We start from the raw sequence: 25265 nt of genomic DNA, 5'->3' as shown, positions 1-25265 counted from the left end.
TTCCCGTCCGGGCTGACGGCAGCGCTGAAACCACACAAGCCGACTGCCGAGGAGGGCTTACCGCCACCCCGAACCGCTCACACCCTGACCGTGTTCCCTTCCCGCCCGGTCTTCCCCTAATGGCCTCTCCCACTTGCAAAAGCCAACAAGGAAAGGGGACTCTGGTTAATACAGTGCGAATAATGAACCTCTGGCGTACTGAGCGGGGTGAAGGGTGGAGAGTGGATAGGGGGGGCTTCCTGCTCATCCAACACGGGCAAGAGCACAGGAAGGGCGAAGTAGCCACGGAAGAAAGTACTGTGCCGTCAGGATCACCACGTTCTTGCTGCAGGCCCAGGCCGTAGAGGGCCTTACCCCCGGCACTGGGCACTCTCCTGAAGGTGCATTACGCTCAGCATTAGGCTCTCTCTCCTTCTGCTTACATATTCCATAAATGCTATTTTCTTTTCTCATAATGTTGGTTCCTTTCCCTTTCCACGAAAAATGACCCTAAAAGAACAGTGACTGTATACTCCCAGGCAGGAAAATTCCTCTGAAGCCCTCCTTCGCCTCTTGCCTTAAAATGTGGGCAAGTTTGTTTGCTTCTCACAAATCTGTATTGCTTTTATTAAGAGTCTTTCCAAAACTTTAGATGGAAGGTGGGCAAGTGTAACTGCTAACACGCCATCGCCCACCCTGAGAATTTCGGGTTCGGTGAGCTCGTTATTCCACACGGTTGCCACTTTTCAGTAACACCCAGAGATCCCATCCTGGTGTTTCCATCCTAACAGGAAAACAGAGGATGTAAGTAGATGATGCACACTTCAGGAGTTAAGTGTATACAGTGACAAGTGGGAGAGGTTGTTCCTGGAGAGGGAAGGCCGAAGGGGTGACGAGGGTGGGTGCTCTTCAGCTGCGTGTGTTGGGGGGGGATAATTTGAAGAAAATACGCAAAGCAGTTAAACCTAGGGTTACACACAGGGCATTACTTCATGAGAGCAGCACAAGCTACCAACGAAGGACCCCGGCGACATCATCCCTGCCCCAGGACGGCTTGTTGGAACGTTCACCGGCTCCACTGGGTTTTGTAGAGTGGAGTTCAGACTCGGAATCTAGCCTATCTGGTTCAAATATCAAGTCCACTATTCCACGGATGCATGATTTTTAACAAGTTGCTTAACGTCACAGTACCTTTTACTCCATCTGTAAAATGGGGATGATACAACCTACTCTGTAAGGTTCTGAGGATTGCCTAGCTCGACACCTGGAAGCACTTCCCAGGGCAGTGAGCGGCTCTGTATGTGAATATCTTAAGAAGCCACTTTACGTTAACTGGACATATGTCCAAAGACCTTTGCTAACCTCAAACCCACAAACTCTATGACGACATATTAGGTCCCCCATAAAATGAAATTCTATCTCCCCTTTGAGTCCTAGCAGATGGAATTGTTTTCAGACATATTTTTGATCAAAGATGCATGTACCTACATACTTATGTATAAACCTATTTAAAGTTCAGATGGCAAATAGTTCAGCCAGTGAGGGGCTACCGAGTTACCTGAATCTAACTGGTTTCTGAGTTTCATACTGAGTAGTAAGGACAGTGATACATTTAACTGAAATTTTTATTCACATCTGTTTGATCCCCAAGTTTAGCCAGTGAGGGGCTACCGAGTTACCTGAATCTAACTGGTTTCTGAGTTTCATACTGAGTAGTAAGGACAGTGATACATTTAACTGAAATTTTTATCCACATCTGTTTGATCCCCAAGTTTTAAATTGCAAGGGGTATGTGAATATGCGCAAATACCTACATAGATCCATTTTTCAAATCGATCCATCAGTTCCTATGCAGGAGACTATTAACAGAAACCAATGCACCTTGAGCAGCATGGCATAATGCAGATGATGATTCTGGACTCAGCAAAACACAGTTAAGAATCAACAGCACTGTGGTCCAGCCCAGCAGAGGATTCAACAGTTAGGAGGACCAAATACTGGGCTTCGGCGGCAAGAGGAATGAAGCATGTCAGCAGCAGCTAAATCTCTTACATCACTCAGGGCACTGCCTCTTCCTCGTATAAAGTCTGGGAAAATGTACGTCCCGTGTCCCCGCTGTCCTTAGGAAGCTACTTGAGGATTCGCTAAGACAGGAGACAGAGGAAACGGGAAACCAGGGAATCCGACAAAGGGGAAAGACAGGCAACCCCCACGGACAGTGAGAAGCGATTTCAGGATGACAGCTCCAGCAGCCACAGAAGGGACCAACGCCAGGCTGGACAAAACACATTGCCCCCGAAACGTTTCTTCGAGAAAATAGATGAAACTGAGAGTGCTGACACGTCTGAACATCTGGGGAAGATATGCATACATCTAGCAGAGTCTGGGGTCGCATTAGTAGTAAGTACATAGAAAACTGTGCAAAGTCAACTGTGAACTCACGGAACCAAAAATACCATACGGGGTGAAGTAACATCACATCAGCCCGCTGTGCACAGCGTTCCATAATCTTCCGCATCAGTCAATAATGAGAGCCCTGAATTACAACATAATTCTGCTGGGGGGAGAAGGGAGCAGGAAGGAAGCATCCAATGGGTTGAGAGCAGAGGAACAAGCTTGACACTGGGGATTAATGCCCATTCAAGTAGAAGCAACAGAAGCATGTTGTTGGAAGATACGGTAATGGTAAAACAAAGAGCCTGCTCTGGGGGTAGGAAATCGGGGAATGAGGTCAAGGGGGTGGTATTTTTCATTCAGAAAAACAAACCTATAGATCTATGTAACTCTGTAAACTACGTGTAACTTTAAGAAACAGAAAAACAAAACATGAAATCTAGCACAGTGCCTAGCTCATAAAAATTCACGAAAATTAACTGCTTTATTATCATGACAAGACAGATGACAGGTTTCCATTTCACCATCACATTCATGCTAGGGATAACAACATTTCCTATTTCGGATGCTACTTGATCTTTTAAAAACACATTATTTACTATGCTTGGGATATTTGGGCATGCTTAATAAAATAAAAAAATTACAAAACATTCCAATTTTTTTTTACTAAGCAAAGTATCTAATTTTATACAATTTACACACAATTTTTAATTTTAGTAACAAAAACAATGAAATTATTTCACTTCTTGATATTTAACAATAACAAGACTTTAACTCCCCAAGACATGCACTACAGCCATAGAAGAGATTCTGTCATCGATAGGATGGTCTTGGCATCTTATATAATATGTTCCCACTTTAAGTCAAGTCCTATTTGCTAAATTAAAACAGGCAAACACAATGAACAAGTGGTTCATAAGGAATAAAAACAGCCAAAAACAACACCGATGTATCAATCTCATTTGTAATTAAAGAGATACAAATTAAAAAAATAAGGCAAAGATTAAATTAAAAAAAGGGCTCATATGTACAGTTGAGCAGGGAGAACGCAGGTGGGGCGAAGGGCTGGTCACACCCAACACTAACTGGAAGCGTGAATTACGGGGCCTCTCGGGAGCCGCCTGGCAATACTCGTCAAAGCCGTAAGAACGCCCAAGCCCTGTGAGCCGCTCGTAGAATTTGTGGTAAGGACCTAAGCAGGCATGTACCTCACAACGTGGTTACGATGCATAAAAGCCACAGACAATCCCAAGCCCGGCCGGGTGGGCAGTCGAGCGCCACGGTGCACCTCGCTTGGGCCTCGGGCAGCGTGGTGGATGCCCCCCCGAGCCTGCGCCCCAACCGCGCCTCGGCCTGTCCTTACCCAGAGTCCACTTCCCGCAGACTCAGGGATCTGAGTCAACAGGAACTGAGGGGAAACGCGGGGATCTGGGCAGGTCCTCTTCACCGACAGAAATGAGATGTGAGAGGAGAAATGGCCTTTGCAGCCTGTTAGGTACAATTCTACGAACGTGAGCTGAAGTTACAAGAGCAGCTCGTACCAGGGAGAGAAGCTGAAGGCAAAACCAGTAAACTGAGGCTCAGGCAAACCAAGTGTCCTCAAGGGCCCCTGGGCGGTGTGTGTGAGGCCAGGCGACTGAGGTTCGTTACGGTCGGGCACCGTCTGGTCTAAAGCATCCCGGTTCTAAGCACACAGCAGAAGCCTGTCGGGCCACAAACGCACGATGGCGACCAGGAGATGTGCACTTGGGACAACAAAAACATTACACAACACTACGGTTCCATAAAAAAAAGGTGTACTAATATGGATTCATTTGCCTACAAGAAGGTCTAGAAAGATACTTCGGGTTTTAGGAATCATGATCGCTGAAAGATAATTTAAATGTTTCCTCTTTGCATATCTGCATTTTCTACTCTTTTCTACAACAAGCACTTATCACTTTTAGGATCCTGCTACCTTTTCTACTCCTTGTGTCAATCCAGTGCAACTGGGGGAAAGAAGAGGGACACATATTCTAGTGAGCTATCCTCAACCGACAGCCTGCTGTTCCTAATAGGAAAAGTTGTTTGTTTTTGAAAACTGGTTTTTGAAATAAAATTTGATACTATCAGGCATTTATTTTGTGAATACAGAAGATTACAAACAGTTTTCATTTTCCTTTGTTACTCAGGGAATCCTATCATGACTTTGTACCATTTCGTATTGGAATTTCTTCTGTGAAGCAAAAACAGTCCCAAAATGAAGGATCTTCAGGGGTCATAGGAACAGCAGATGATATTAAATCATTAAAGGTGAGAATAGTAAACTGCCTCTGAGTTGGTTTAGAATCATCTTCAGATGGAACCTAAAAGGGGAAAAAATAGATTACCTCATGGTTTTACTGAATGTTCATCTTACAATCAATTTCATAATTAGGAAAAGGAGAAATCCAGCCAAGTTATTACAGGTCAGTAATATTAAGTTATAACAGAGCAGGATTTCTAGATAATTGTAATCACTCCTTGTGTTAGTGTTGCCAACATAACAAGTTAAGAAAAGTTAACAAATAACCTGATCCTTGAACTTTTTTGGTACATAACCCACGGTATTTGTTTCAAACGTAGATTTCTGAGCCACACATCCAAAAATTCTGATGGATGAGTTAAAAGGATCCCCCAAATACGTCACTTTAATAAGCAGCTAGGTTTTTCTGATGAGGAGGGCCACAATGCAAACTTCTGAGAACTCTCTGGAAGGTAGATCTGATAAAGTCCCCATCGCCGCACAAGACACGCAGCACCTCTACAGGAAACGATTCACTCAACCCTCAAGGTGAACACTGTCTCATGTTCTCAGACAGAGCCCCGGTCCACACCTGAACCCGGTGGAGACCTTCGGTACCGTCCCATCTCCGCTGGGAGGGCAGGAGGTGGATTTCATACGGTGCTGTAACAAGGCCCAGTACGATTTTACCAGATTCACGTCTCACAACTATGCTGATGGCGTGGTTATCTCAATTTTATAGATGGGGAAACTGAGGCTCAGGAGGATCCAGCACTCCGTGCCAGCTCACACCCAGGTTACCATGGCAGCCTTGGGCCTGGAAGCCAGGTCTTCCGGACAGCACGCTCGTCCTCGAGGGACAGAGAGCACACAGCGCTCTGCAGCGTGAAGCTGAGACTTACCCACGAGGACAGGCAACCTGGGCCAGAGCAGCTTCAGCTAACACCCCCTTGTAACTAAGCCATGAAGACATTAAATGCGCGGCTGCTGGATCAAGAGCAGGGTCGGCGTACGGAGCTATTGTTCGAGGTAATGACGCACGTACACCGGTCATGCTACGGCTCCTCACACGGGCTCCCGAACAGAGGGACCTGCGCACAGCTCCGACTCGTCTACCGCTACCGGGGACTCCTTAAAACATCATTTCCGCAGAATCACAACTATGTAGAGGGAGGCTGAGCGTCCTTGACCGGGAGGGTGTTTTTGTTTCATTTCCTCACGTAACAATTAAGAGCAGAAGCAAGCAGACGCAGACTGTGACGGGGAGGACGGAGACCAGTGCTCTGCCCCACAGCCCCAGGCGTGTGAGCCTCTAACTATGGGCATAATCCGGGAGATGGCTACACAAGGGGGAGGGGCTTCGACCTGCCAGGTGCTGCCATTGCTCAGACCCACCAGCTGGGACCTTCCACACAGCCCCAGTTCACCGGGAGATAAACCACTGTTAAGGGGACTAAGACTGGTTATCTTGAGCTTCTACTGAAACGTAAGTACCAGGACAGCACTATCAAAATGTCTTCTTTGTAATATTCTTGAGCATGAAGAAACAGGTAACACGCTTTTAAAAAATTTCTGTGAAATCCCAGATGATCTTAAGGATTTGATAATGAAAAACACTTCTAAATCTATCATCTTAAACACCTCTAACCTGATAGAAACCAGATGACTGTTTCCATCAATAAAGAACAAACTCCACATTGATTCATGCTTTTTAGAAAAAAGTAAGAGAAATCTTAAAATCTTACAACCTGATGTCTAGATCCATCTGGTTTCCTAAGAGCCACTGCAACAAAATGGTGCTCGTCTATTTTGCTTTCCTGAAAAATAAAAGGTAGTTAATGACATCACTAAATGTGCAAACTCAGGTGTACTTCTGTATTTTTCAATCTCCTTTCCCTCTCTCTCTGTATTCCAGGCACACACATACACCCCCCACCTCCCCTCACCTGGACACTCTCTCACGTACCCACACGAGTTAACAGCTTCAGTAAATTACACTGAAAGAAGAGTTGTGTCTACGACCTATACTGCAGTGTTTGTGACTGAATCCAGTAAAGTCCCTTTACAGCCTTTCCCCACCAGAGCCCACCGAGGGTCAAAGCCTTTCCCCACCAGAGCCCACCGAGGGTCAAAGCCTGCTTTCAGTTGTCCTGTCTTGCTAGCCTTTGTGTCTTTTATGACAGTATTTTAAAAACATACGATCCACTACTGTCCCTCCTTTTTGTAACAGAACATTGCACATTTCTGGTTGGTCTGATTATGCATTTTCGGCCAGAAAACGACCTAGATGGAGAGTCCTATCTGGCCGCACATCGAGATAGTCCTTGGCCATCACTGGTGTTTATTTTGGATGTACTTCAGGTGCACATGTAAAAACCTCAGACTGCAACCCTGGTGTGTACGCATTTCATGAACTATAGCCCATGGGAACTCTGTAGAAACTCACAGGTAAGCCTGAAAGAACACGTAGTTTTCTGTCTTCCGCTAGGTCTGAAACAACAGGGATGGGGCCTAGAATAGGATATTGAGGCAGTTACCTCAATATCTTTACAAACTATTAAAAACTATTAAAACCACCCAAACTATTAAAGTTTCCAATGAAAAGCCACCTTACTAAGGCATTCCTTCGTAAGATACCAGTTTGAAACAGGAAACTACAATCAGAAATAGGATACTCGTAACTTCACACCTTAAAGTACCCAAATTAGCAAAAAAATAAATGAGATTCACTAAGGACAGGTATATTTAAAAGAAAAAAAAAAGTAGCTAAGTGTCAGAAGACTTAACAGGTCAAACGTGTTTTCCCTTTAACTAAAAGCAAGCTCACAATATTTGTTATTTAGACAAAATTGCCCTTTTTGATACATGGTCTTCCATTTTTCACACTGAATATACTGATCACGTGCACATCATAGTGCAGACACGTTTCGGCTGCAACCACTTCTACAAAACCACTCAGGTGGTGAGTTCTGTGGTGTCTGCATCTGAGCGGAAGGTCAGGAGGCGTGGGCCCCTGCCAGTGTGCACTCCACCCGTCCGCTGAAACACCAGGACGCCCTGCTCCACCGACCCACACCCCTGCCCTGCCAGAAGCCACAACTCAGTACACTGGGTACACAATAAAGCTCCCCCATCTACTCTGACCTCATCGGCACCACGTAAATAGGAAATATGACAGCAAATATGAAGAAACCACTTCACAATGAATGACTCAGTCACAGCACATCCACACTCAACGGATCACTGTGAGGGGAGGGACTCTGCCGTTAAGTCCTTTCTGTCAAGGACAACGCATATAATAAATGTCAGTTGAAACAAAAAAAATGAAACCAGCAACTTAGCTACTTAAACGACGTGCATTCAGTGCTACTGAATTTAAGATTTAACTTCTAAGACTTCCTAAATTTTCAAGACTTTCCTAAGCTTAGAACTTTTATCCATAACATTTTTGTGAATACCAGAACTTCCCTATAATCTCCAACAAGCCAAAAGGGAGCACGAACATTTTGTCTTTTTAGGATAGTTTAGCATTAGATTACGAAGATTAATCTGCTTCAGTGAGAGCACATGTTATTTTCTTAGTTACATAACCCATCTTATAAACAAAGTTTAAGCTATAACTTAAAATTTTCAAATTTTACAATTTTTTTTTCAACGGCAAAGCTGAAAATATATCTGTCCTAAATATTAACATTTCTACTTCTTTAAGCACTTTCCTTTCAATGCAAAGAATTTCTATTTCCTCTAACCTCATCATTGGAACTTTTTGGTGGTGACCTTCCTAAGAGCAACTGATTATGGAAACTGAGAGCCTATAAAAAAGGATATCCCTCTCGACCTAACATTTCATTTTTCTAAAGCATTATTTTTCCAGGTGTGAGATACGGTATTCAGGTAAGTAGAAAGTCCTCTGTATTTGTTACAATAAATAACGGATTCTTGATTATGTCCAAGCGAGCATTTTCAGTCTATAATAAACTGAGCCGGGTCATATAGAAAGGAAAAAGTAAAAGATAAAAAATTTCTGAGTTTTCTAGCCTCGAATTCTAGCTATTTCTGAGGCCCGGTGACATGAATCACTCTAATAGCCTATAATACTGTATTTTTGGCTTAAATGAGTTTGTGTTGGGTTTCTCTCTCTAGCGACCACGAATTGCTAGTGACAGAGACCAAAGACAGAGAGAGACCAAATCTTTAACCTGGCCAATTATGGCCACATGATCGTGGTCGTCTAACCTGGACTCCGTCGAACCCCTCATCAGGAGACACAGTGGCCGCCTCTGGCTGTTCAACAAGAACAGGGCCGCCTTCCCTTCCCATTTTACTGAACTCACTGTGACTTAGCTTTCAGGCGTCAGCCTAAATGCCATATGCCCTCAGTATCCCTGACCCCCTCAGAGCACCAACAGCGGGCTCCAGCTGCGTCTTGTCTCAGCGACCAGACCCCAAACCCATCTCACAGACACGCACACAACACGGGGATTCTTATAGTTAGAGCAAGTGTGGTAAATTTCTTACTTCAAATGCCCATTCTTTTTCTTCTTCCCCATCCAGGAACAAGCGTGTTTCCTTATAAACTTGGCCAATGTCCAGATTTAATGGGGATATATCGAATTCAAGCCGTTGCAATTCAAAGCCTAGCCCAACACCAATGGCTTTTATGAAGCTTTCTTTCAGTGCCTAAAATACAGAGATATTTTCTATTAGAGCATTCAGCAGGCAAAACTCTTCATAAACTCTACAGGCCCAGTGCAACTGGAGTTTTAACTCTGCTACATTAGGGCTATAAATTCTTACTATTCTGGGGGGCACCTGGGTGGCTCAGTTGGCTGAACATCTGCCTCTGGCTCAGGTCATGATCCTGGAGTCCCAGGCTCAGTGGGGAGTTTGCTTCCACCCCCTCCCCCCGCCCCTGGGCTCATGCTCTCTCTCTCTCGCACTCTCTCAAATAAATAAAATCTTAAAAAAACAAAAAGCCAAAAAAAATTATTACTGTTTTTATACCTGCTGCAGGACAGAGACAAACCAGATGTGTGATCTCAGGATTAGTCACCCAATCCCCCGGTGCCTCCACTCCGTCAGGAGTAACATGAGATACCCACAGGACCTTCCTCACAGCACTGTCAGGATAATTACATGAACTACCCTACGGAGAGCACGCGTCTCCTGGCACGTAGTGAATATTACACTAGTGTTTGTTAAGTAAGGCCTCATGAGTATGAGTACCTTTGAAAACAGAAACACTAAATATTATTTATAAATAATGATAAATAAGAGGTTTTGTTTTAGCCTGAGAGCAACCTGCTAACTGAGCACTGAATATACACTCAATCTTCCTACATGTGAGCATGATATAACAATGATACACAAAAATCATGAAGTTCCCAAGTAATCACCCAACTACTTCAAACACTCTAAGACCTACTGGGCAACCAAAGGACTTTTGCTCCCATTTTTAGTGAAGCTAATGGATTATCCTAGACTTTTTACTCTCAAAATTAGAAAGAAATTATACCCAATTCCTGTAAAACATGTCCAGTTGAGTCCATTCATCCTTAAAGCTTCTGATTGTTTCCCATTCTTTGTTGGTGAACTTTCTTTTCATAATATGAAAGAATTCTGGAATTGAACCACGACCTGCCAAATGAGGAAACACAGAATTAAAAATAGCTGTTCTATTACCAAAACGGTTAAAAACCACAGACAAAAAGCTACAGGCCACCTTATTTTTTAATATAATCACAATAATCCTAAACAAAATGTCAGCAAATCAAAGCTGGGAATTAAAATAACACTCAGTGACCAGCAGGGGTTAGCCCAGAAACAGAAGCATAGTTTAAAAGAAATCGTGAAATTCTGTGGATTATTAAATAATTAAGGGAAAAAACCACATATGGTTATATCAATAGATGCCTTCTGAAAATCTGATACCATTTAGCAGCCAAAAGTGGTATAAATTCTAAGTAACTAGGAGGAAATTTCCTATATGTGGCAGAGTATCAGAAATCCACAACACTCTTAAGACAGATACTCCCTGGGATTTACATTTTTACTTTGCTACAGAACAGAAAAAAAAAAAAAAGGCAATTTCTTTACTGTAAGTTTTTGAGAACCGGTAGAAAGTTGAGGATCAAAGTTGAGGATCGTTTTTTTGTTTTTATTCTAAGTTACCACTTTGCAAAATTAACATATGCTTATTTCCTTTAAAATGATGATCTCTCAACATGTTTCCTAATTTGACATCTCCAAATAAAAACAGATTTTAATTTGTCTTTTCAGGGATGTTCCTGTGAAATAAGCTCATTTTAAAAAAACTGAGACCCAGCCCTAGCACCTCTGTTCCACAAAGTATTACAGAGCATTCTAAACAGATACAATAAATAAAGTAACTCAATCCAATTTTCAGAATCAAGGGCTAAGATGCAAATTAAAAATACAAGATAGGCCTTTCATATTCTATTTTTCCAAAATCTAACTATGCTGTTTATCTTTACCACTGAGCAGGTTGTTTCTATCATCATTCATTTATTTACTGTACAAATATACAAATATTTATGTATAAACACTACACAAACACGTATCTAGAACTAATGGTTACAAACGTCAGTCCCGGTTCCTGGCCTCACACAGACCCCGACAGCCTAGCTGGGCCACCAGAGAGCCTGGCCCAAGGGAGATGAACCACAAACACTTACTATAGGAATAAATGAACTTAACCACTATCTGGTTACTTCCCAATGCCCTACTGTCCTATGTCCTTCATTCATGACTGCATTATTTTGCAGAAATACTGCCTCCTCTTTAAGGCAGTCCCTCTGAAGATCGTGTTAACATATCGTTATCTACTCTAACTCCAATTCCCATTTCCAAAATACCCAACTCTAAAATCTGACGTGCCCAACTGGCTGACTACCACTCCTGAAGCAACAGACCCCACCACCACCATACTCTCTATGGGCATTAGAACCTTGTCTGGGGAAAAAAGATGTCAAATCCCTCTACTGAACATTTTACTGGCATTTTATCGCTATCTCACCCTGCGAGGATGCAACGGTTAGGGCTCCTATGAGGATCACTCACTCTGAAAACACCCAAGTGCTGGATGCCAGGGACAGACGATGAGCAGAACAGACCTGTCCTCACAGGGGCTTACAGTCCCCCTACAGGAACCAACCACCACTCCCATAGTTCTGTCACGGGTAGAACATATTAAAGCCAGTTCTTCCACACGACTGTTTATGATTCCCTACCACTTCCACTTCAACAGAGTCAAGAGTCTCTTCTTGTTTAGCCAGGAAGTATTTCTGATGACCCTACAATGAGTGAAAGGTGATCCTTTACAGATCAAGACAAACATTCTCATTTATTTTCAAGTTCATCAGACTCATTTAATTCATCTGTCTACCCCCTGGCACTGTATTCTTCTCAAGAGAGAAGAATACATCTCAACACATTTTATGAACCCAACTAGTACTTACTGTTTCTATCTATTCATACTATTAAAAGACTATTACTTCCTAAAAGTAGCCCAGCAAAGCTACGAAGTCATTCCATGCAAAGCACTGAAATAGTAAACTGATCTGGGAGTCCTGGGGTAGGGGATTCTTCTTCAGGCCATGGACCCCTTACTCTCCGACACCTTCCTTAAGCCCCTGAATAAAAACGGTCTTGTCAAAAAGCAAGCAGAACTAGTACATACTGGCTTGAGAAATAACACTGAAGACGGCAGGCTTGCAAAAGTGACATGAGTAAACCTGGAGATTTTAAATCCTGGGAGCACTGCCATCTGCATAAATCATCACCTGTTTCCTCTTCAACAGGTCCTGGCACAGAACAGTAATAATGGGGAGAAAAGCTACCTTGGATTTGGAAGACAGCTCTGCACATTTTGAGCAGAACTGCAGTTTTAATGGAACCCGACCCAAAAAGTCGTATTTAAAAATACATGCCTCTTCTCATCTATTGTGTCATTTTGTTTGTTGGTTTCTTCATAACCTTCAAAAAGTCTTCTGATTTTTTAACTAAATAAGATGGGGCAATCAAGGAAAAAAAATCTAAATATGCATGCTAATAAAAAACGAACTGATTAACATAAAAAGCAATCTAGCACAATCACTGAAAGCAATCACAAACTGATTATGTACAGCTAAAAAAGTATCTAATATGAGTGTTTTCATATACTTTTGAGAGCATTTTATCCATTCCACAAAATAAGAGATTTGACAGCAACAGGAAAAGAGGATTTTGTAAATATTCAGCCAAAGCACAACAGCGCCACGGTGTGGTACCATGGTGGAAATACACAGAGGGGAATAGTCTGTGAGGTAGTCCGTCTAGGAAACTGGAATTTAAAGAAAAAAAAATACCAGTAGGAAATACCAGAACAACAGATCTGTCCCTCAAACTATCTGAAGGCAGCACAATTATCAGCCATATAATCTGGCAAATCCTCCTAATACAGTCTTTGATTTAATCATCCTACTAGATGTTTAAGAGCTTATATATATAGATAAAATTACTCAAAAACTTACATTGTTCTAGACTAACCAAGTTCAAAGAAACCAGATCCCCCCTATTGTAGCTTAATCTTTGGGAAAAGCAGTATTAGATATTAACTAAGTGTTCCACAATGATCAACTACTCAAGACCCCAGAGCAACCGGGAAGTTCACTAAACATACAGTCACAACCAACAACGAAATAATTTAAAGTAAGTGCTCTGACTGCTGTTGAAAGCCTATGAAAAAAATCCTACTGGTGCCCCAACCTCAAAGCCCACCGACATCAACCTGTCCCCCAAACAAGGTCACCAGTGTGCATCTACACCAGCATCTCAGGTAAAGTTCACCTTTCTGCCTTAAAGAAAAGGGATCCGTTATTTTAGGGGGAAGCAGTGTCCAAATGTGTGCCTCAGAATAACAACATTTAGCTTTTGACCGTAAGTCACGTTAAAAATTCTAGTAGTGTCATTTTCTAAATACTGGATTACATATATTCTTGCTTCCACGGGAGGGGACAGATTTCTCAAATTTGCATTAGTAGGTACACAATAATGTATGATTTACCAGCTCACCTGTTTGGGAATTCATCCAGATATAAACCCAGAATAAAGAAAAACTGTGCGAGCGACTCCTACTGGGTTTCACAAGCTGGTGCGCAAAGCATCTCGCAGCCTGCGGACCACAGACGTGCTGGGGAGCAGAAGCCCTGGTCCGAAAGGCAGCCACCTGGGCTGCAAGCCCCCCGCGCCGGCAGCCCTGAACCCTAGCTGCTGTTTCTGTAAGTGCTCATTTGTCAACACCCACGTGCCAACACACGGGCAGGAGAGAGGCCTACAGAGCGAGCACAGGATTCCACGGCTGTAAACGTGCTACCCTTCAAGACGAGGGAAGGATCCTGAAGGCATGGTCGAGGGGCAGGATGGGGCCGCCCCAGGGACCAGGACACAGAGCGTGGAGACACTGAGGACTATTCCCAGACCTTGAAACCTTAGGTCATCTGCCCGGCTGGGCTGCACACTTGCCTGGGACCCATGCCTCCCTTTTATCTTCCAACTTCTCCCTTTTGAAATGGGCATGTCTATCCTATGCCTGTTCCACCAGTGAGTCACAGGAGGAGATGGTTTGTTTTCTAGTTTAACAAGTTCACTGAAGAAAGAGGAATTCTGCCCCACCGGGGAGCATACCCAGTGTCACCTCTACCTGAGTTAGATCACTCAAATGATGAGATCTGGAACTCTGAGTTGACGATGTTCAGAAGAGATTTTGGAGTCAGATGGAATATGCTAAGACTTGGAGAGGCTGGGCAGGGATGACTTTATTTTGTATGTGGGAAGGACACAGAAACTGGGGAAGGCAGGAGGCAGAAGATGGACTGTACTGGGTTGAACAGTGTCCCCCAAAATTCATGCTCACCCAGAACCTAGGAAATGTAACCTTATGTGTACAGTCTGCAAACGTAATCAAGTCAAGATGAGGTCGCACTGGATCGGAGCAAGCCCCGTATCCAATGACTGGTGTCTTTGTGAGGGGAGACACGACGAAGACACACGCGGGGAGAGAGAGAATGTAGGAGAGAAGCCTCGTGAAGGCGAAGGGAAAACCAAAGTGAAGTAGCTCCAAGCCAAGGGACGGCGAGGACTGCCAGGGCACCAGGAAGAGGCAACGAGGGATTCTTCCCGGAACAAGAGGGGGGGCGCGACCCTGTCAGCAGGCTGACTGACTTGTGGCCTTCAGAACGTGATCAGCTCCTGTCGCTGCTGCAAGACAGGAGTCTGCAGCCTCGGCGCCACGCCCGGAGCCAAGCGTCCACATCCGGCCTCCATCACCTCTTTACTGGCATTTACGGAGCATCTCGGTGGGGCTTCTAAAGCTTCAGAAGGGGACAGAGAGTCGGGGAGACTAGGGAGTGCGCACGGGCCGGGCCTGCAACTCCTCAGGCCGCGGCGGACCGAAGCTCCGACCCCGCCGTGCGCGCCGTGCTGACCGTGGGTCCTCGGGCCTGAGCTCGTCCCTTCACCGCGTGAGTCCGGACGGCTTTGCCCATCGGTACCTCCAAGCGTTTTACGTATTAACAATGTTAACCTCTGTCCACCAAGTTTGCCACAGATACATCCCCATGTTTGTGAGAGAGAAGACTGAACATGAAATCAGTCACATGTGCTGACCTCGCGCTTCCTCCCGACCTCGTGAGCGTAACAGGGACCCTTCCTGCAGACGTCCGACGGAGCAGCCCCCTCCCCTGCGCACTAGAACTGTTAGGAACCTCGCTCTAATTTTGCCGTACAGCATAAGACAGGATCCAGCGGCTTTCTCGTGACTTCAATCGTTAAAAAAGTGAATGTGTTACCGTCTTTCTCTTTGCTGGCTCTGTAAATTACCCCAATACAGCATTTCCCAAACATTAATACGTCTGCCACTCACCCGAGAAACTGCTGAAATACAGAATCCTGGCTGTACTCTCAGAAACTCTGTTCCAGTAGGTCTAGGGTGGTTTCAAGGAGTCTGCGTTTTTAAGAAGCATCTGGCTGGTTGTAGTATCCCGACCCGTTTTAGAACCACCATTCTACACATATAACAGCAGCAACTACCACAACCACCTTAGAGCGAACATTTATTAGGTACTTAATTCCGGGCACTTTCCAGGTTTATGCCTTCATCTACCCAGCACTGGTGGTGGTAGAACTGTTTAGCCATTAGGATGTAAAACATAATACAAACATAAATTCTAGAGGAATGAAAGATTTAAATGTAAAAATAAAATTGCAATTTTAGAACAAAATCTAATAGACTCTACTCTATGGGTAGAGTAAATCTTTTATCAATTTAATTATTTTTTCCAAACAAGACAGAATTCAGAATTTATCAAGGAAAAGATAGATGTATTTAATTAAAAAATAAAATTCATATGGCCAAAAATATAACTAAATTTAAAATATAAGTATATAATAGAATGGGAAAAATTCAACAAATTCGGTCAAAAAACTGTTAATATCCATAACATATAAAGATCTTTTATACAAGGATTAGAAAGTACAGATATGTAGTTTATACAAAAAACAAATTCAAATAGTCAATAGGCTATTACTCTCGTGATTAATGTACCATTTAATAAATGATCTTTATCCACTGAACTACTTTATGTAAATACTGGGCTCATCAAAAAAAAAGGAATCTTGCCATTTGCAACGACGTGGATGCAACTAGAGAGTATTATGCTAAGCGAAATAAGTCAAATCACAGAAAGACAATTATCTTATGATCTCACTGATATGAGGAATTTGAGAACAAGGCAAGGATCATAGGGGAAGGGAGGGAAAAATGAAACAAGATGAAACCAGAGAGGGAGACAAACCATAAGAGACTCAATCTCAGGAAACAAACTGAGGGTTGCTGGAGTAGAGGAGGGTGGGAGAGACAGGGTGGCTGGGTGATGGGCGCTGGGGAGGGTATGTGCTATGGTGAGTGCTGTGAATTGTGTAAGACTGATGAATCACAGATCTGTACCCCTGAAACAAATAATACATTATATGTTAATTAAAAAAAAAAAATACTGGGCTCTAACTCTTAACCCTCTTAGCTGTCTATTCTTCTGCTGACACCATGCTTTTGTTTACAACGCCTAACATAGTTGCAAAGAATGGTAAAGCCAGGCCCTCTCACTGTATTTTTCATACTCTTAAGATATCAGTTGCTCCATAAAAACGTTAAATTCATTTAACCCAGTTCCATAGAATTTTTCATATATTTTTGTACTTGCAAATCCTTAAACAGCTATCAGTAAAATCTAGTACTGAGAGGCAGGGGCTAAATACGTGGGCTTTGTGTCATGGGTACAAATCCATGATCATCTACTTTTGAGCTGTCATCTTGGGCCAGTGTCTTATTCTAATCTCTCTTTTTTTTTTTAAGACGAGATTATTTGAGAGAGAGAAAGAGAGAGAGGGCATGAGCACACACACAAAAAGGAGGGGAAGAAGAGAGAGGGAGAGAGAATCTCAAGCAGACTCCAAGTCGAGTGCAGAGCCAGACGTGGGGCTGGACCTCACGACCCTGAGATCATGACCTGAGCCAAAACCAAGAGTCAGATACTCAACCAACTGAGCCAGCGAGACGCCCCTGTCTTACTCTGTTCTATAAAATAAAGAGTACTTACATCCTGGGCTGAAGCAGATGAAGGTAACGCACATGAGGCTCTAACACAGTGCTACGAAGAGGAGATGCTCAGTAAACGCTGGTTCTCCACGCGTACCCCACTCCAATCCTCTGTGCAGTGAAGACCCGCCCCACACCCAGGCAGGGGGTAAACCCCCTGCCGGCAAAGACCGGCTTCCCAGGGAGGAGTTCAGAGTACAGAAGGAAGAGTGACTTATTTAAGCTACTTGCAGGCTCTAGGTCTCCAAGCTTAAAAAAGAAAAATGCTTTAAGCACATCCTGCAGCACGCAGGTCCAGCCAACAGAGACCAGGGTACACGGGGAGAACAGTGGAACAGACTGTCCCGGCAACGAGGGTGAAAGCCGAACCCGAGAAAAGGGGAGGCGAAGGAGAGAAGCAGCGGGGAGATACATGGATGGTGAGGAGGAAATCTCAAAGGAAGAACTATTTGTAATCGTAACTCACTGATGAGAACGGTTTATATTCCAACTAGAATCTCAGATGAAAAACATTTTCGGGAGCCTGGGTGGCTCAGTCGGTTAAGCGTCTGCCTTCGGCTCAGGTCATGATCCCAGGGTCCTGGGATCGAGCCCCGCATCGGGCTCCCTGCTCTGCGAGGAGCCTGCTTCTCTGCCTACTTGTGTTCTCTCTCTATCTCTCTGTCAAATAAATAAATAAAATCTTTAAAAAAAAAAAAAAAAGAAAGAAAAACATTTTCCATTGTGGCTGTTACTCATTTTTTCATTTTTCAACAAACATTTTCAGTAAAACCCAGAACTCCGATCATCTGTACATGCAATAAATATTTAGGGAGCACCTGCTCTATGCTCCTCTCTCTGCTAAGTACCAGATCCGCGGCGGCAAAGACAAACAAGCATGGTCCTGACCTTCCCTCGTGCGGGAGAACAGACGATAATCCAGTAACGAAGTTAGTGACAAATGAGAAGGCCCGCGAAGGGTCAGAAAGTCTTCTCTCAGGAGCTACTGGCCACTTCTCACCCTCCAGGTCTCAGCTACTCAAGAAAAGCGGGGGGGGGGGGGAGAAGAACAGGCAGAAGGAAGGACTCTGAACAGGAAAATGTTTGCTACACTCGAGGTAATAAAAGATGAGTGTGGACAGAAGACAGTGAGCAAAGAGAGCAACCAGAAATGTGAAAAGAGAGGTAAGTGAGTTCAAGACAATAGGGTCATGTTAAGGGGATTGGATTTTATTAAGAACCGACCCAAGAGTTTTGAGAAAACTGCTGGTTTTTTTTTAGATTTTACTTATTTATTTGAGAGAGAGAGCGCACACAAGCAGGAGGAGGGGCAGAGATAGAGGGAGCAGACCCCCCACTGAGCAGGGAGCCCGATGCGGGGCTCGATCCCAGGACCCTGGGACCATGACCCGAGCCGAAGGCAGATGCCCAACTGACTGAGCCACCCAGGTGCCCCTGCTGTAGGTATTTTTATAGACCACTGTCCTCTGTACAGAGAAATGTACTGCCTGGGTGGGGACAAAAGTGAAAAGGGGGAACTAATTATAATAACGCAGGGAACAGTGTGATGGAAGGAGACAGGGAGACTCTACCACCTTCCCAGCTTATAAGACCACCTCCCATTTTGTACTTAATTCACGGAGCAGCTGTTCTAGAAAGCAGGTCTTTGTCAGTCATTTCAAAGCTGTTAAACTGGTATCAAATCTCAAACTATCGAGTTATTCTGTCCTGCCAATTAATATCCAGCCACATTTATAATAAAAATGGAAATCTGAAAATGTAAAATCATGGGAAAAATTTATTTTGGTCTTTTCCCAAATTTAAATCATAATTTTTACACTATATCTATCTGATTTGCCTTATTTTATAAATATGAGAAATTAATTCATAAAACTATCTTTTCTTTTATACTTATAACTACAAAAGTCTTTAACGCTGGATAAAAATTAGAAAATGAAGGAAAAGCCAATTTCCCAATGGGGGTAGCAAACTATAATGATGCCCTAGAAGCACTAGGGCACTTCCCCCAGGGGTTGGAGAGGTACTGCGCTGGCACCTTCCTTACACCAGGGTCCCCAATATCTTCTAACCCCCCCCTTCTCCGGACACTCATTTATTGAGCACCAACCAGGCATGAGTTACTTTGGTGTAAAGCTCTTTTCTCCATCAGGCAGAGAATCAAGTGGTAGGTGTAGCAATCTGCCCAACTGTGGGCATCTGGCTGGAAGAGACCCGGAGCCCCCAGACCCAACAGCTGTCCCCACTGCCCTGCCACGGCAGCCCTGGGGAAGCTGGGAGAGTGAGGGCAACCATCTGCACCCACCAGAAGGAAAGACTCCGCAAGTCCCTATGTGACGCTCGCGTGGACACGAGGGGAATGAACGACAGAAGGAGAACCGAGCCTTTCAAGGCACTTGCCATCCCCAAAGGCCGACTCCATCTTGAGAGCGGACAATCCAGTAACGGTGTCCGACACAGGCATAAAGCTGCACCCTCCATCACTTGGCAACTTGCCCCAGTTACTTGGACAAGCCGAGCAATCAGAGGAATCTTCAGCAAAGTAAAACAGTGTCTCCTCCGCCCCCCCCGAGTGATGAAACTGTGTGCACTCATACTTCAGAAATGAGTGACAAAATCATGATACTAGTGACAAGTGGAAAAGATCTCTTCCCCGTGTGACATGTTACCGACCGCTCTTTGGCAATGACGCAAAGAATAGTAGAAGGCCTGGACACTGAGACCAGCCAAATAAGGTCAGACAAAAAAAGTGGGGGGGGGGGGCTCTAATAAACTATAATTAACAGGACACTGAGTTTTCGATTTTTGCTCAATTATCTTACCAACGATTAAAAGTTTCAATTAGTAATTACTTGTTTATCCAGTACTGACCATAAGCCAACATGGTCCATGAAGCCAACTGGTAATAAAATCTGTCTCACAGGCCTAATTTCAAGGCAGGTATCAACCTGACGAGTCAGCCATCACTGTGTAATTGTGCTGACTGCCCTGGAAGGACCAGTGGCCTCCAGGTAATTTCTGATTTTTGGAATAAGGACAAAAGAAAGCTATGAAAGCATATAGGCTCATTCCCATGCTCACCTTTTCTGAAAAAGCTTTTTTTTTTTTTTTTTAAGATTTTATCTATTTATTTGAGAGAGAAAAAATGAGCAGGCGGAGAGACAGAGGGAGAAGCAGGCTCCCCGCCGAGCAGGGCTCAATCCCAGGACCCCAGGATCATGACCCGAGCCGAAGGCAGACAGATGCTTAACTGACTGAGCCACCCACGCGCCCCTAGAATAAGCTATGATCCTGATGAAAACCAGATCCTCTCGAAGAGAAAAACACATGTGCATATTCACATGAAATGTAGTAAACAATATTAGGGGGTTAAAAAAGTGCCTTGATGCTTACCCAGGGATTTTTGGGTCAAGAGTCCCCATTATTACTAGGAGAGCTTCCCGAGGAAAGTTAAGAACAGGGCTCTAATGGAGAGGTTTATGAGCAGGTCAGAAAAAAAAGGGAATGGTGGGAAAATGCGAGTAAATGCACTGACAGCAACAGTGAGAGAGGAGATTCACAGCCATACTCTGAAGCCTCACGGCAGCAGCACAGGGCACAGCTTCATTCATCTGACAAAATATCTAGTGGACGCTGGTGTCACTAAACTAGGGGGCTAAGACATGGGATAGCTACCAAGCTCGGAAGGATCTCACAGCTCCTGCTCTCGTGTGGCTTATAAGGACCACAGGAAAGACAATCAGGTACCCCGGTAAGTCATGAGGGGCTGAGATAGGTTACTGGAATGAAGGAAACTTATTTTATGAGAGCCTGTAACTAAAGAACCTAGCTATGACAGAGGGATCACGAAGCCTTCCCTGAAGTACATCGTCATCTCTGCAGAAATAGGGGTGGGGGTGAAGTTAACACAAATCTTCCAGACTAAGGGCAACAGAAGGTTCTGTGGTGGAGCCAGTGGGGAGATTCGCAAGTCACACTCTGAAATTAGGAAGCTGCTGGTTCTCTTCTTAGCCTGCTCCTTACCTCCTGGTAAGAATACTAGCTCATTCATCAAGGGGCGGCTGGAACAATTAAAGTGGACAATTTACTTACAGTACTTGGCAAAACGCGCTGACACAGAGTAAGTGCTCACTAAATGTGAGCGATGACGAAAATTATAGAGTAGTGAAGAGAACCTGTGCTCTAGTAAAACTGCCTGGGTACACTCAACCCCACAATCAATGTAAACAGTTCCTACAGCCACCAATTATGAATTTCTAAAGCAAAATACAAGCAACTTAAATATTTTACTAACTGCCTGCTCTTCATTTTCACTAATGTAAATGCGCTGCAAAGAGCTGTATTTAGATATAGCACAAATACATGTTATCTATCTACCTAAGGACTATGATATACTTCACCATTGAGTTTTTTTTTTTAAGTAAAACAACAACTTCCTGATGAATTTCAGAAAATACTCGAGTGAAACAAAGTTCTTACAGTATAATTACTATGTTTTCTGAACAGAGCACTCTTCAAAATGGACTGTTGAGTTCAGTTCTGTTTAATGCTATTTAAATAAAAGACAAACAGCTATATAAAAATTGTTCTTTACAAAATTTAACAATCTTGGAAAACAGTTTCAAATTTAGTCTTATGTAACAAGCTGAGGTATAATCCAAAATGAAAACCTTCATATTTTCCCTTTGCCTCTAGGCAAAGCATTACATGCATCCCCAGTAACGGAGAATCTTTCCTTTACACAGAAGTCTACTGATGTCCAAGGAAGAAGGGAAACACACCCTGTTCAGATACAAGCTCTCTCAGATACACCACCGTTGAGTACTGAGCACATTTTTCATAAGCTTAAGTATCTAAAATACATCTCCTGGCCTGAGATTTCTGAACAGGTAAGAACTGAGAAAACAAGACACGTGCAACAAATGCAACATTACCTGGAAAACTAGTCTTCATTACGTCAATTCCCACCTGCAGCTCCGGTTCAGCAGCGAGCACGGCATAGTCCCCTTGATGAGAGACGTTAAAGTTGAAATTGGGGTAGGGGTTCAAGGAGTCTTTTGCAAGAACTGGTTTTCCCTTTGCAGTTCTTTGCAAACGAATATTATTCCAAGGGATATTCAATTTCTCTGCAACTAATTTCCTTATCATCAGACGACCAGCCTGTTAAGTAAAACATGTGGTGTGTATTAATGTCTACTAAACATTCAGATACCCTGCCTGTAACATACACAGTCTATTTCTGGGGTTTCTAGAATAAATTCATTTTTAAGTGTTTAAAAATATGTAAGTACTAAACCCACTGTACTAAGATTTAAGCAATGCTTAAGAAGGTAGAAGAAAAAGTTAAAGTCCCTCTTTATCAATTCCCTCCCCTCAACCAATGTTAACAATTCTACATCCTTCTGATCTTCTAAGTATCTAAATATCTTTTCATTTAGTTATGCTTTTTTTTTTTTAATGCAGACATATTTGGGATCCTACTACATGGAGCACCGCACCATGCCTAAGCTTTATAGCCTGCAAGTGCTGGGGATTATTTCATGTCTGCACGCGTACACGAGTCTGGTCGGTCCCCTTCTGACTGTAGCACAGTATTCCACACCCAGGTACCCCCCCGACGGACTAGTCCCCTCCCACCGCACTTCCAGGCGGGCTCTAGGTTAGCCACTATAAAAAACTTCCCCGGGAGCAGCCCTGGTGTACCTACATCTCTGCGCGTACGTCCAGGTATCTCTAGACCCCATAGACCCATCACTCAGCTTCAGTAATGCGCAATGCATGACTCGTTTCACATACACTCCTTCCACTGTCCCACTCCCATTAATTATTAAGAAACAAATCACTAAAATCATGCAAAAATACCCAAGGGTATGAAATGACAAAGTCTGTAATATTTTATAAAACCTCTTTCCAGGATTTCCCTTCCATCCTAACACCGACTTTACAATCTGCATTACTCTGAACTACACAATTTCTTACGAACTATAAAACAAAGTTGGAAACAAATGCGCCGCCGTGCCCTGCACACCCGTGCACCTCAGCCGGCAGGCTGTCCCGAGGGGCCCGCCCGAGAACGGCGTCTGCAGGGACGGCACCCGCCGCGGCGCCAACTCCGCGACGCAACTTCCCCTTTGTTGCTCGCAGACGCGCCGGCTGCAATCACGCCCCCGCTTCAAACAGCGCTCCCCGAGCCTCGCGCTCGCGCCGCCGGCCTGCGCGTCCCCCCGCCGGGGCCGCTCCTCCCGCGCAGGCCTCCTCCCGCGACCCCGGGCCCCGCCGCCGTGTGCGGAGGCCGCGCACCTGCAGGGCGCCTGCGGACGGGCCCGCGGGGCCGCGCGCCGGGGGAGCGCGACCTGGGGGCCCCGCGGAGGGGCCGCCGCCGCCGGCCCGCCCCACACACAAAGGCGCCGGCTCTCCGCACCCCGGGCCTGCTAGTACCATGGCGGCCTTGGCGTCCCGGGCGAAGACGAACTGGCCAATGCGCTCCTTCTCCTCGGGCTGGATCGACCGCACCGCCAGCAGCCACTCGGCGCGGCTCGGCAGCCAGGTGCCGCACGAGAAGGCCCAGCGCACGCCCTCCATGGCCGGCACGACGCGGGACCGCCGGGCGGGCGACAGCACGCACGACACAGCAGCTCGCCGCCACCGGGCTCGGAGGGCGCGGACGCGGCGTGGCCCCGCCCCCTTCTTCCCGGCGTCGGGGCGGAGGGGGCGGAGCGGACGGCGGCGCGCACGACGCCCCGCCCACCGGGGCGCTCGCTTCCCGGGCCCGGCCGCGGTCTCTGGGAGAGATCGGCTAGGGGCGGAGACGGAGGCCCGCCTCTGCGCTCCGCGCTCTGCGACACCTCGTGACGTCACGCGGGGCGGGGCCTCGGGGGCAGGGGGAGGGACCAAGGCCGAGAGCCCCCTAGTTACGCCAGTCACGCTCGGAGAAGCGCTAACGGGACAGCGGTCCAGGCCAATCGCAGTCGGGCCTGCGGAGCAGCGAGACCAGGGTGGAGACTTCGGAGACTGCAGTTGCAGGTGGGTGAGCTCTGGGGTCTGAGAGAGGAGTGGGATGGCAGCGCCTGGTGCTGGGGGGCCCGCGGAGGAGGGGGCCCCCGGGGCTTCGGCCGCCGCTCGATCGTCCGTGTGCGGGCGCGGGGAGGGCTGTCGGCGGCGGGGAGCTCGGCGCTCGGGGCCCCCCGAGCTGTGCCCCGCGGCGGCCCCGACCTGCCCTCCGCGCCGGCCCCGGGACCCCTCGCTGCGGCCGTGCGGCGGCCCGGGACGCGGCGGAGCGCACTTAGCTCAGCAGCCTTCCCCGGGGGCTCGGTGCCTTTGCGCGGTTGTTTTCCCAGGCCTGACCGAGGGCCGTCTGGATGCCGCGGGGGGACTCTGGGGGACCCCGGGGCCCTGGGGGACTCTTCTGGGGAAGCCCGCGTGACCAGAGCCCCTGCGGGTACTGGCCTCTGCAGAGCCATGGCGGCGCCCAGCTTTGCGGGAGAGGAAATGCCACCCGCTGGGATCAGCTGGCCCCTCGGTCCTCCGGCTGCCGGGGCACGCGGCCGAGGGCCCGCAGGAGGAAGCACACAGCGCCCTGAGGGGTGTTTGCAGCCCTTAACATGGCTTCTGGTCTGTTTTCATCTGTGCTTGTTTCCGTTAACTTCCTCGTATCATGAGCCCCTTCCAGCCCTTTGCAGTAGGTGGGATTTTGAACACACAACACACACGTAACACAAATCAGTGTCTGGATAGATCAACGGGTAATACTTACCAAACGCCTGTGTCAGGGGCCCTGTGTGAGATCTGCTTGCCGCCTGCAGAGAGCTTACACTCTGGCAGGGCCGAGACAGCGTGCGCCACAAGCCCGCAGCAGGTGGAAATGGGAAGGTACGTGAAGTGGAAGGATCCGCTAGTACTCGCATCGCCGGCGATCCCAGCTCCGTTCTCCACTGCTAACTTTATGTGTCTCAGCATCGTATGAGAACTTCGCCGTTCTTG

At 45.8% G+C, this 25265-nt stretch overlaps 2 protein-coding genes across 2 annotated transcripts in view; one reads left to right on the top strand and one right to left on the bottom strand.

The window, feature by feature from the left end:
• Positions 1-2838: 2838 nt before the first annotated feature.
• AASDHPPT (aminoadipate-semialdehyde dehydrogenase-phosphopantetheinyl transferase) lies at positions 2839-25241 on the bottom strand. Its single transcript, XM_032427728.1, has 7 exons — positions 25039-25241; positions 23724-24222; positions 22220-22445; positions 10152-10273; positions 9155-9316; positions 6385-6453; positions 2839-4718 (listed from the first exon to the last, which is right to left on the bottom strand). The coding sequence occupies exons 1-7, from the start codon at positions 25239-25241 to the stop codon at positions 4554-4556; spliced, it is 1446 nt and encodes a 481-aa protein (XP_032283619.1). The 3' UTR covers positions 2839-4553.
• The window catches only part of KBTBD3 (kelch repeat and BTB domain containing 3), a 36560-nt gene continuing 35397 nt past the window's right edge, over positions 24103-25265 (top strand). The window contains exon 1 of the mRNA XM_032427802.1: positions 24103-24308. The gene's annotated coding sequence lies outside the window, so the exon portion shown is untranslated. The remainder of the gene's footprint in view (positions 24309-25265) is intronic.

Source organism: Phoca vitulina, unplaced genomic scaffold (genome assembly GCF_004348235.1).
Source record: "Phoca vitulina isolate PV1807 unplaced genomic scaffold, GSC_HSeal_1.0 scaffold38, whole genome shotgun sequence".
Lineage (NCBI taxonomy): Eukaryota > Metazoa > Chordata > Mammalia > Carnivora > Phocidae > Phoca > Phoca vitulina.
Note: the sequence above shows the minus strand (reverse complement) of the source record. Positions and strands in the feature narration are given on the sequence as shown.